The following is a 13408-nucleotide window of genomic DNA, read 5'->3' on the forward strand; positions in this document are numbered from 1 at the left end:
CCCAAAATAAAATGTTAACTCTGTTAGTATCAATCAGTTACTTGCATGCACAATAATACTCTTGGGATGAACATCTTTAGACATAAGTGTCAACAATCAAGTTGATGTGCAGGTAGTTGATAATAGTCACTCATTTACCGGCATCTTCCCTCTACACCTCCAATCCTCCAAGTATCAACACAGTAGGAAAATCAGCAGCTTTTATTATTCCATTTCCCCAAATATTAACCTGACCCAAAGTTGTCGTCTACTAAACTACAGCCAAATTGGCAAGTTTGAATGACGTGGCAAGTTCAGTTTGTTATGGCTCATGTAGACAGCTCTTCCAGGGACAGAACTAGTATTCTTCAACCAAACTGGTATGACTAGACTTTCATTATGTATAAAAAAAACCTAAGCAGAAGTTTCTGTATATACAGATAAATGGGAGCATGAAGAATGTGATTATGTTACAGAATTTGGCACACTATTATTGGAGGAAGGAAAATATGACGAAGTTAAATGCAAGGAATGTTAATAATTTTATTAAGTATTAGAATTGTGTTTCTCAACCTCAATAGAAATAGGCTTTGTCTAAACAAAATTGAGAGGCACAGAAGACTCAAGTTAACTAGATATATGGTTGCTATTATTTTTCTTGCACTAAGCAAATTAAAAAGGTCTTTAACAATTTAGTTCTTGACACAGATGAAGACTTGATTTAGATGAACAAGAAAAAGAGCATCTGAAATCCTTTAGCTGGTTTTGAGCTACTAATGAGTTTTCGCTTCTCTCCATTGTAATTCTGCTAGGCTAGACTGAGGTGCCTTAATCCTGAGCCTCCAAGGTGCTCAAGTCCAGAAGGCATCATGATGTATGTAAACAGCAACTCTGATTTTGTGTAGTTTACTTAACAGCTATATGTGACAACAGGCGGTTTTGATTTTGGCTTTATTGCTGAATTTGGTAATCTTAACATTAGGAGTACTGCGTAGCTACGGAAGATGTCTAGATCATCCGGGGTTGTGGGAATTAATCCTGGATTCATGCCATCAAACTTTTGACGATTTCAGAGTATCACTTGGATTTTTAAAGCTTTATTTCAATCAGTACATAGTGATACATATCTTTTATTTCTGCTTTGCTTAGAGAATAAATGCCTAAGGTAAAAGATTATTACCAAATGTTGAATTTTTCTCATGCCCTTGTTGACAGTTAATAAACCATCAATAAGTTTATGGATTATAGTTACAAACAATAGCAGGATTTGACACACCTGAGTATATGATGTAAGTGCCATGATTTTATAAAAATAAAATTTATAAAATGAGATAAAATGTTTAATTTCAAACTTATCCATTTAGGTCTTATTTTTCTATTGCTGATAAAATTCAGAAAAAAAACGATTCTTTATTGGGAGACTAAATGAAAAGCCTGAAAATTAAGATTGTTACAAAATTTAGTCACTTCTTATCAAAAATATACTTCTCTCTCATCATGTACACTACATTCAGGGATTAAATTTAGGAGTGACTTACTTTTTTTTTTTTTTTTTTTTTTTGCCTAGATCCTTTTATTAAAACACACATTTAGGTTAGAATCATTTCCTAATTCATCTTTTTTTCTCCACATTTCGACATCCCAGAAAACAGAATGTGCCTTACAAATGATAGTATAATAGCTATTAGTCAGGCAGCAATAGTCATGGAGTTGTTACTTGCTCACATGTGAACTTGGTCATATCTGTGTATATGACTGTCATTTCAGTTGAATTAGGTACACTATTGGTGGTATGTGTGTGCTACTATACATCAAGCAATACATCTCAGAGCAAGAGACCTTGATAAGTCCTTTGAACAGAACCATTTCAAAGCAACTGGAGTCCATGCATTGTGCAGGATTATGGTTAAAATTCAGATTAGGTAAAATACAGTAGTGAGCACTTAATAAACACATAACATCCTCTGAACATGCTGTAAGTAAATAAATGTTAAACAACAGCTATCATATATTTTCTTTAAAAAGAATCTTGAAAAAGAAAAAATAAACACACAAATACCATATTTGAGGGCTTCAGATGGTCACTTCTGGTTTACCAAACAATAATTTTAATATTAACATGTTAATATGACCATCAATTTGTGACAAATCAATCACAGGTCCGATCTTCTAAGGACCTGTGATTAAACTGAAGCAAAAGTGAAACTGAGTTTTGTCAAACAGAAGGGTATCAAAACTTGCAGGAGTGTGGGTCTGCAGTTAGGTAAAAAATAAAGCCAGACATAAATGTGGTAAGAGCACTCAGGAAATACAGCCTTACCAATAACTCTGAAAGCACAGAAGGTACTAGGTGGACGTATGCATATCAATAGCTCTGAAAGTGCTGAAGAGTTTGAATGTGAAGCTGTAGAAATTTCTTGATGATATCTCAATATTTTACTTTTTTGTTATTTTATATGTACATTCATTCAATATTTCACTTTTTTGTTATTTGATATGTATATGCAAGAGGGTTAAATAAAAATCTGTATTTAAAAACAACTAAAAGAGATCCCCAATAAATATGAAAATTTCAAGTAACAAAGCATTGTGTCATGTTTTATTGTGTTTTTCTTAATGGAACATAAAATAATGGTGATTCTTATAATTGATGGCACTTCAGATTTGGTAAAACTACAATTCTGAACATTTAGTGAATGACAAACATATAACATCCTCTGAAAAATCTGCAAGTAAATCAATCATTTTTAAACAATAGCTACCATGTATTTGTATCTTATCCTTGGGAAAAACTTTGGGGAAAAAAAAAAAAACACAAACACAAGTATCATAACTGAGGGTTGTGGACAATTTACTTCTAGTTTACCAATTTTTACATTGACATAAAGTAGCACAGACTAGTTATTTCATTAAAAAAAACACACACTGACAAATCTTTTCTCTATTACACTGTAGTACAAAGACTTTTCACTTATATGCTTACACCAATATAGAAACACATAACTTGAGATTCCAGCCAATTTTTATTTTCTTGAAACTTTATCATCTGTGTATTATCTAAGTTTTTCCATTTTCCTGCCTGCTTCTTGATGTCTGCATTTGGACCAATTATTGTTTCTCAGCATCACCAGTGTGTGGATAAAAAATAAGATGAAAAGTAAATTCAGTTCATTCGGTAATTTCAGTTTTGTTAGAAGGACTGACAGGAGATAATACAAGTAAAGTCTATAGTGAAATTATATGATTATTGATGAATTTCAATTATTACTACCACTTTCCCCACAGATAACTGAGTTTTGTGCGCATATGTATGTGTTTTCCTATGGAATGGAACATAAAGGAAAAATTTAAAGATACACAAACACATGTTCAAGTGTATAATACATATGTACTTTTAGTTTCATTTTGATAAAATTAATGAGATATGAATTTTATCATCAATTTCAGAGGTCTTTGTATCTAGTTATTTATCAACTAAAATAATCACAATATATTGGGCACTCAGTGAATGTGTCAGCTATGGATTTGTTTCTGAAAAAGTATTTCTACAGTATTCCTACACTACTCTGAACATCCTACAGTATGCCATTTTTATTATTCAAAATAGAATTACAGTTGAGGAGAGAAGTGCCAGTGAATACTTAGAACTTCACTGGATCAAAAGCCTCAAAAAAGATGGAAAAATTCTAAAGATATGCTTAGAAAATTACCTTTAAAACTATGTGAAAAAACAGTGCTCCACAAATCAATCATTATTAAAAACTAAAATACTGATACACATCCAAAAAATATCTATTTTCTCAACTTAGTCTTGAAATATTTTTCTTCAAAAATGATTTATATGTACTTTTGTGCTATTATTATTATGCTACAGGAATTACATTAACATAATTTTCATTAATTGAGTTCAGTGAAACAGCCTACAGAAAATACCTATCTCGGGAACGTTACTCAAAAAGGCAAAGTGTACAATATTTAAAATGTCTCTAAATCAAATTGCTTTTTAAACTGATTTCTAGAAAAATTTGTTCCCTGTAAGTTATCATATCTTCTACATCTTTGTAGATAAGCATTTCTTCAATGGACAACAACTTATAGCTATTCAGGCTGAATGCTGACTTGTTCTTAACAGCATTTAACATCTTTAGGGATGTTGTAACTGAATCACTCAAAGAAGAACAAACTGGGAAAATGCGTGCAGTCCACAAACTCAGACACGTCTTGTTACCAGAGAACAGTTCCTCTGTAACTTTAAGATTCCAAACATCTAAGCATGACAGGAAACAGACTCCAAAGAATTGAAGTAACTTTATATCTGACAATGTTTTCACACTCTTTTTCAAGTTGTCTTGCACTCCAAATGCCATAGTTGAATACTTTAAGCATCTATTCATCTTTAAACTTAAGGAACACACAAAAGAATGTGCAGGGAGGGCAGCTTTTGTTAGGATATAAGAACCACTAATAATGCAGTTTTCCCCAACTGAAACATCAGGCCCCAATCTAGAATACTCCACAACTGAGCCAGGTGCTACAGAACATCTTGAATCCAGTATGCTTTGAATGATACAGGATGTTTTGCAAGAGCATTCTGGTATATCTGGAAAGATACTAAAAGTTATGGACTGTAAGCCGAGCTCTGACTTTAAACTGTTATCTGAGGTAAAGTAAAACAAATATTCTTCGGTTGTTCCAATGTGATAAAATTTGGAGTTATTAAGAACAACAACATTTAGTGATGTTCCTTTAAGAAGATGAAATATTCTCTGCCTCATTTCTACCAACTCTGACCCTTCTTTAACGACATTTGATGTGTTTCTGGTGTACTCCACAGTTGCTCCAGGTCCTAAAGCCTGTAAAAAGTCACCATAGGCATCTATTTCACAGCCCAGTGTGCCTATTTTTTCATAAAAAGCAAGTAACATTTTTGCTGATTTATGATCCATATAAAATAGGCTATCTGTGTAGACATAGTCAGAGTCTACTTTAAGATCGGCGATGTCACCCCCAGCAAAGTCCTGTTGACAAAAAATTCCAGGTCTACACACAGCATTAAATTGATACATCTTTTCTATGCTGGGCTTATGAAGAAAACGATGGCAAGATCTGTATTCAAGGTCTCTATGTTTTAAATCATCAAAAGGATCTAAGACAAATACTCCATGTGTGGTACCTATTGTCAAAGTAGAAGGATGAGCTAAAGCGGTAAAGCCAGGTTTGTCAAACCTAATAAACTCAAATTCTCCAATACTATAAAGTTCAATATCATCTGCACAGGTTACCAAAATTCCAGGATTCATATGTAAGGGGAAATCAATGTACATGGCTAGTTTTAATTCTAGCATCTGATAAATGGGGTTACCAAGAGGTAAAGCAGTGAAAATTTTTCCCAGAGCACTTGCATTTGGAAGTCGTTGACTGTAGCCACCTATAAAATTAAAACAAAATAACCATTTAAAAATGTAGTATTGTTTATAAAATTTTCAAAACCCAGGGTTTAATAACCTGTAAGTTACAAATCAAAATATATTTAAAGATATTTAATATATACCATGTGTTACTGTAAATCAGGAAAGAATAATGAAATCCAGATTAAAAATTCAAAGAGAAATTCTCTTGTTGCCATGTGATATAACACAATTTTAAAAACTATAGGTCAGGAAAAAATTTAAGTATACTGTAGAATCTGTGAAATGTTTTGAATTACATGTATAACAAACAAGAAGGACCATGGCCCAAAACATGATGTTGTATCTACATTTTTTTTCTTTTTTTCTGAGATGAAGTCTTACTCTGTCACCCAGGCTGGAGAGTAGTGGCGCGATCTTGGCTCACCACAAACTCTGTGTCCCAGGTTCAAGTGATTCTCCTGTCTTAGCCTCCCAAGTAGCTGGGATTACAGGCGCCTGCCACTATGCCTGGCTAATTTTTGTCTTTTTAGTAGAGATGAAGTTTCACCATGTTGGCCAGGCTGGTCTCAAACTCCTGACCTCAGGTGATTTACCCGCCTCGGCCTCCCAAAGTGCTGGGATTACAGGCGTGAGTCACTGTGCCCAGACTGTATCTACATTTTAAACAACAAATTTCAACCATGTTTAGACTTCTAATTAAGAATCTACTTCACAGAAAATAAAATTATAGAAAACTAATATACTAATGCTAAAATACAGTCATTTGCTTCTTTACAACATTTCGCTCAAAGATGGACAGCATATATATAGGTTGTCCCACAAGATTATAATGGAGCTGAAAAATTCCTATTACCTAGTGATGTTGGAGCCATTGTAAAGTCCTAGCATAATGCACCACTCAAGTGTTTGTGGTGATGCTGGTATAAACAAACCTACTGTGCTGCCAGTTTACTAAACTATAGAACATAAAATTATGTACAGTATACAATACTTGGTAATAAATGACTATTTTACTGGTTTTTGTGTTTACTATACTATACTTTTCATTGTTATTTTAGAATAAATTCATATGATACATACCAAAAAAGGTTAAAAATACAATGGCCTCTGGCAGGTCCTTCAGCAGGTATTTCAGAAGGCAGCATTGTTACAGGAGATGACAGCTCCTGAACTCTAGTAGGACTACAGAGGTAGAAGACAGTGATACTGATGATCCTGACCCAGTGTAGGCCTAAGCCTACACTATTTTTGTGTCATCATTTCTAACCAAAAAGTTTAAAAGGTAAAAATAAAAACAACGGAATAAACCCTAATGATATAAAGAAAATATTTTTGTACGGCTGTACAGTGTTTGTGTTTTAAGCTGAGTGTTATTACAATAGAGTCAAAAAGTTAAAAAAATTAAGAAGTTTATAAAGTAAAAATGTTATAGTAAGCTAAGGTTAATTTATTACTGAAGATCAATAATACATGTAAAGCACTTGGCAGCACACAGTATATTGTTCAACAAAAGGCAGCTAATAACTTTCTATTTTTTCTTTTTCCAAAGACCAGTCAATAGTAAAGTTTAGTACTAAGAATTATCTATTTCCAAAAAAAAAAAAAAAAAAAAAAAAATCTATGCATTTCCTGGTATCTAAATTTTTACTAAACTGATAATAATAATTATTTTATTAAATAAAATTGTAAATTAGATTTTTTTTACACATTTTTAGTCTTCAAACCAGAACTTGGATGCTTTACTTTGACATCATCTTTACAAAGAATCATTGTTTTGTATGTAAATCATAAGAATGAGAAAGTGCTTTGGAAGCCATGTAGACAAACAATTCTAAAATACCTGTCCCTGGACTGGTGTCGGTTCATGACAGTTTTCATTAATCCCTTAACATACAGAGAAAAACAACAAAGGTTTTCATGTAACCAAAATTTTCGCACAACTAAATGTATTCAACTTAAAAAGCTATTCTTTATTGTGAGGCTATGTCCTTCCTACTTTTCTGTTTTAAAATGTCTTATTTTATGTGTGTGATTTATCTCTTACATATTTACTTGTTCATTCCGTATATTGTCACATTTTCCTTTTATTTTTAAGCATTGTGGCCTCTGGCTACCAATAATCACACAAAAATGCAAGATAAAAAGTACTGGCAAAAGTCTAGTAATGACCGTGTTAAACCAGCCTTCCCTCAAAGCAAGAATCCCCATTAAGGGAGAAAGAGCATTAGGTAAAATAGCTAATGCATACTGGCTTAATACCTAGGTGATGGGGTTGATAGGTGCAGCAAACAACCATGGTACGCGTTTACCTATGCAACAAACCTGCACATGTACCCTGGAACTTAAAATGTAAATTAAATGTAAAAGAAAAATCCCCACTAAAGCATTCCTGAGAACTATTCATATTTGAATGAGTTGTCTTAGGAAAATAATTTTCTATATACATACCCAAAAGAAAACAATATTCATAAAATGTTGACGATATATGTGATCTACAATTTTATGAGTAAAATTTGTGAAAACCACTATACTACTTACAACCTAAAAAAAAAAATGAACATCATGAAATATTTGTTTTCAAAGCAGAATAACTTCAAAGATTTTTTTTTAGAAGAGAAGGAAAGTGTTTGCAAGACAGAAAAAAGTCTCTAAAGTATTAAAGGTGGAAGACTAAAAAGAAAATGTAAATTAGTAAAGTATAACATTACCAGAGTGAATCAATAGGATGATAAAAGAATTCCATTTATCTCCATATAGCTTTTCCAAACGTTGAAGGGCACAAAGTGTTGATCCTCCATTTCCTTAAAAACAAAGTTAAAAAAGCACAATTTATTTAATAGAAACCTACTAAAACTTTGTCATGATGGTAAATTTAGGTGTTATAAAACCTTGAGGATTTGCCTTTCAGTTATAATTAAATAGATGGACACCAAAGGTATTGGCAATAGAACAAAATTAAAAACGTCTCATAGCAAATAACCAATCAATAAATTAGCAATGAAACCCAGACAACAACCCTCAGTAATAAATGATGAGGTAATATTTTCCCCAAAATAGTAATTATAAGAAAGAAGAAATAAATTACACAATCTGTAACATTAGAAGACTGATAAATATAAGCATTCATACAGAGTTACAAATCACAAAGCCCATTTAAATAATTCTCCCAAATGACACAATGAACAACACAAGTTAGAGTTCCTTTTGAAAAAAAGATTTTTAGAACTTGAATTCCAAAAAAATTAAATATAACTACCACACTAGTTATCTTGGGCCAGTTATCTAACTCTCAGTACCTCAGATTCTCATCTACGGAAATAATATTATGCCTGTAATCCCAGCACTTTGGGAGGCCAAGGCGGGTGGATGTTGAGGTTAGGGGATCGAGACCATTCTGGTTAACATGGTGAAACCCCGTCGTCTCTACTAAAACAAACAAACAAACAAAAAATTAGCCGGTCGCGGTGGCAGGCGCCTGTAGTCCCAGCTACTTGGGAGGCTGAGGCAGGAGACTGGCATGAACCCAGGAGGCGGAGCTTGCAGTGAGCCAAGATCGCCACTGCACTCCAGTCTGGGCAACAGAGCAAGACTCCATTTCAAAAAAAAAAAAAAAAAAGAAATAATAAGAGTACTGACCTCACAGTTGTAAGGATTAAAATAACATTGGCTAATTAGAATAATGCTAATGTCATTTACAGATATCCTATCTCTGGTATCAAGGGGCTTCAACTTTAAGTATCACATAGAAAATAGCCTTCAGAAAAACAGCATTTATTTCTATTTGCAATGGAAGGTCAAAGGGCAAAGTTGACCTAAACTAGGGTTTTCAAATATGTGTATTATGATATTTAAGCCATGTGACAGTGTTCTTTTGCATTATGTCCTCAAAAGGCCAAGAGTATTTTTTCCTACAACTTTGCTTTCTTCATGTAAACTGCTGGAGGAACTTTGGAGTGGAGAGGACCTTAAGAGCTCTACTGATAAGGTCCAAAGGAGTATTCCTATCTGAGTAGTGTAAATTTCATAAAAACTGAAAAAATTATCTTTTAAGTAACATTCTGGAAGTTTTTCAAGGTAAGTCATAATGGGTAAGAACAGTTGCTATTCCTTTTATCTTTCTAAAAAAAGTGAATTTACGTTCAAATTTTAAAGTTTATAAAGCTGTGGGTAGAGATACGCAGCTTATACACTGTAAGTCACAGAAAAGCTTTTCTTCAATGATTATTCCGCTTAGGACCTACATTATAAATCTGACCATAAAGCACATACCAATTTTGGCTCCAGCAGGATCTACAAAAACGTGATACTGAACTCCAAGGGGTAACTCCTTTCTTTTCAGCTTTTCTGACAGCTGGTGGTTGTAAGCAAGTTCCTGTTTTTCATCAGCCGCTGTTATTGCAACTATGTCCCAGAATTCTCCAGGTGCTACCAGTTTGCCTATTTGGAAAAGACAAGCAAATGACAACAAAAATTATTAGAATTTTCTAGTTGCCACAGGTTTGCCTGCTTAGAAAGAAGAAAAAGAAGGTAACATCTATTACCATCTTCCAAAATGTATCTTTGGCTTTTGAGAGTTAGGGAATAATCAGTGGTGCATTAGTATGATTCAAAATAGTTACAATGAGGACTGTTCACAAGTTCCTTTGTTTTCTCTCTTTTAGATCACTCCCTCCTTTTATGGTCTACAATCCAATTTAATTATAAATGCTGAACGATACAATGTTTCTTGATTAAGAGAGCGACTTTTAACTTGCCAAAGACTATTGCCTCAATTCTTCAATAAGAAGAGGAGACAAACAAATCTCCAGTGTTGCAAATCAATTCTTACGTATCAGGGACACTTAGTGTTAGGTGACTGAGACAGACACAACCCAGGCCAGGAGCGGTGGCTCACGCCTGTAATCCCAGCACTTTGGGAGGCCGAGGCGGGCAGATCACGAGGTCAGGCGATGGAGACCATCCCAGCTAACACGGTGAAACCCTGTCTCTACTAAAAATAAAAAAATTAGTCGGGCGTGGTGGCGAGCGCCTGTAGTCCCAGCTACTCGGGAGGCTGAGGCAGGAGAATGGCGTGAACTCGGGAGGTGGAGCTTGCAGTGAGCCGAGATAGAGCCACTGCACTCCAGCCTGGGGGACAGACCGAGACTGCGTCTCAAAAAAAAAAAAAAAAAAAAAGACAACTCAAAGATCCATTCCATCAATGTTGCTGTTTATAAATGTGGGTACTTTATTTTCTATTACTTTAAGATAAACCATGCAAACTTACATAGGCTGTTAGAACATAAAATTCTGGATAACAGAAAGTCCCAACTCTCTGATGACATCTTTAAAAGACAGTCTGCACTTTTAGTAGACAGTTGGAATCTCTTTATTGGTAAACAAAATGATTTAGCGTTTTAATTAGTTAACAAACAGAACCTGTCAGCTAGAATCTAATAGTCCTGAATATTTTACTGTTATCCAAGTATTAGTCCCAGTATTTTTTAAGCAGTCACTGCATCAGTAACCACTTTTATTAGCCAGTTGTACGGGGATTAAGTGGCATAGCCAATTTTTTGATAACAAATTTCTTCCTTTTAATTTTTAATCTATAATTTCTCCATGCTCTGTTACTCCCTCAACAAACGTTTACATTACAGAAGTAGATGAATGTAATGTAAACAGTGAAGTTTACATTAGGGGGTTGGGATCTACTCATAAAGGTCAAAATACTGTGCTTAATATCTTTTAGATTTATTTAAAGTAACTTTTATTAATGAGCTAATCAATGCATAACTTCACCAGCTTTTCTTTCTTCTTCTTCCTCCGCCCTCATTTTAATATCTGTACTACTAAGAATAAGCAACAAGCATGTCAAGCAGGGACAGTGAAAAGAATAAATAAAAACTGAAAAGGATTATTAGCTAGCTACTCCTGGGGGGCGTCATAGGCCTGCAGATGAGAAGCAGACGGGAAGTGACAGTCCAACAAACTTCCTGGCACGCAAAAGCACCCTCCCTCTGCATTGCCCAGGAGAACTCGGATGCCTTCTCTGGTACCTCTCAGCTCGGAAAACCTCCGCAATTTTCGCTGGGTGGCTTCTCGCAGCGATACTTCCGGAGGGTCCCTAGCAGCTGCCATAGCCCCACCTTCCCTGAGACCGCGCTGCACAGCACGCATGCGCCCTGGGGTGCGGCGCGGTCCGGTTATTTCTGGCCCGCCCCCTCCGTGCGTCGCTCACGTAACCACGCCCCGGAGCGCCTTGGCTGGCTCCCGGAAAACCCTGATGTGGTGAACCTGGATCTCGTCTTGTTTCTCTAGCAACGGTCTCAGGAGCAGATGGCCACCCAGCGATTTGTCTGACTGTGTTGGGTCTGGGCCACTTGTCTCCAACTCATAAGGGCTTGCGGCCCAGTTGACCCGGTGAGTGGTTCAGGTTGGGTTACAAAATTGTTAGAACCGACCCGCTAAGGATAAGGCGAAACTACAGTCTAGTTTCCCAACTTTCACATCGAAGGCGATTCGTCCTAACTGGTGATTTGTTTCAGCCTGGAGCAGTTCCCCAGGAGATCCTGATGGAAGATCTCCCCCATCTGTCCTTTCCCCCCCGCCACCCCAGGTCATCTGGAGCCATCTGCCCCCAACCCTGGGTCATGATATGTACACAGTCTGAGTATTTAAAATCTGTTCTTTTTAGGAACCTTAAGTTTGTGGTTCCTAGAGAGTGAGCCACCCCACCCCTCTGTTTTTTTCTTGGTAGGCTACACACGACAGCCTCTCAGATAGTGTCTTTGGAAATTGTATAAAATTCAATCCGCAACCAGGCTCCAAATATTTTTGATATTTTGGTTTATTTTCTGTCATTCTTTTGTATATGCAGATTAATCTAGAATGTTCAATAGCATTCTTAGAAATAAGTCGGTCTTTTTAGGTGTATTTTGGGTAGCTATGTAGAGGTGTTCCTGTTGTAGAACACCAGGTTTATTAGTTTTACAGAGCACTTCATCTTTACACAGAAGAAAACTGAATCAGAGAATAGTGACTTAGTCAAGCTATCACAATTAGTAATAAAAGATGTAAGAAATATATTTCAATCCCAAACCCAGAAATTGTGCTATTTCATCATACCGTTTGATTTTTTGAGAAGATTTGTCTGTATCAAGGTCTTCATTAGGTACGTAGGCATTCAGGGCACCATAAATTTACTTAGTTTTTCTTCTCAGACTTGTTATACAATCGTGTTCTAATAGTGGAAGCATGTGGATAAAATGGCAGATTAGATTACTCTTTCATAGTTTTGTCATTTAAAACTTTTCATTAATTAAAAAACGGTGTCTTACTGAAGAACATTTAGAAAATACAGAGACTTGAGTGAGAGTCTCTGTATTTTCTAAATGTTCTTCAGTAAGACACCGTTTTTTAACCAAAAGAGAAAGTAGCGAGAGAAGGTCAGAGAGGGAACAAAGGGCCATAGAAAGAATTTTGGGTTTTACTCGTAAGGGAAACAAAACCATTGCAGGGTTTTGAAGTGACGTGCCTTATGTTTAAAGAGATCACTCAGAGATACGAGAATAGATTATAATGGGGGATGAGGCAATGATAGAAACAGGGAGACTTGCTTGGAGGCTACTGCAATAATGCAGGTGAGAGTTGGTGAAGGCTTGACCAGGATGGCAGCAGTGGGGATGGTGAGAAGTTGGTCAGATTCTGGATGTATTTTTAAGACAAAAACAATAAAATATGCTGATGGAATTAATGGGTGTGGACTGTAAGAGAAAAAGAGGAATCAAAATGACTGCCTTGGGATGGCCATCAATTAAGATGGGTAAGTTTCTGACTGAGGAAGATTGTTGGGGTAATAGAGTCCAGAATTTGATTTTGGTCATGTGGAATAAACAGACATATGTGTGTGCAGTGAATACGTAAGGGAAGTTTGTGTGTGTATATGTCTGCATTAACATATGAGTCTAGAATTCAGGAAAGAGGTCTGGGCTGGAGATACAATTTTAAGAATTGTCAGCAAGAAGATAGAAATAATT

The 13408-nt window shown here is 35.4% G+C and overlaps 2 protein-coding genes across 4 annotated transcripts in view; one reads left to right on the forward strand and one right to left on the reverse strand.

The window, feature by feature from the left end:
* Nucleotides 1-2549: 2549 nt before the first annotated feature.
* FPGT (fucose-1-phosphate guanylyltransferase) lies at nt 2550-11551 on the reverse strand. Of its 2 annotated transcripts, XM_005543009.3 has the most exons (4): nt 11429-11551; nt 9660-9827; nt 8099-8191; nt 2550-5407 (listed from the first exon to the last, which is right to left on the reverse strand). In XM_005543009.3, exons 1-4 carry the CDS (start codon nt 11547-11549, stop codon nt 3966-3968), a joined length of 1824 nt encoding a protein of 607 aa, XP_005543066.1. In that variant the 5' UTR covers nt 11550-11551; the 3' UTR covers nt 2550-3965. The 2 variants fall into 2 exon arrangements, with proteins under 2 accessions (XP_005543066.1, XP_073859915.1); XM_074003814.1 differs by lacking the exons at nt 8099-8191; nt 9660-9827; nt 11429-11551 and adding an exon at nt 6471-6572.
* An 82-nt stretch (nt 11552-11633) lies between these two features.
* LRRIQ3 (leucine rich repeats and IQ motif containing 3) overlaps nt 11634-13408 on the forward strand; it is a 170200-nt gene continuing 168425 nt past the window's right edge. For both annotated transcript variants that reach the window (XM_005543023.5, XM_074003803.1), the window contains exon 1: nt 11634-11792. The gene's annotated coding sequence lies outside the window, so the exon portion shown is untranslated. The remainder of the gene's footprint in view (nt 11793-13408) is intronic.

This window comes from Macaca fascicularis, chromosome 1 (genome assembly GCF_037993035.2).
Source record: "Macaca fascicularis isolate 582-1 chromosome 1, T2T-MFA8v1.1".
Classification (NCBI taxonomy): Eukaryota; Metazoa; Chordata; class Mammalia; order Primates; family Cercopithecidae; genus Macaca; species Macaca fascicularis.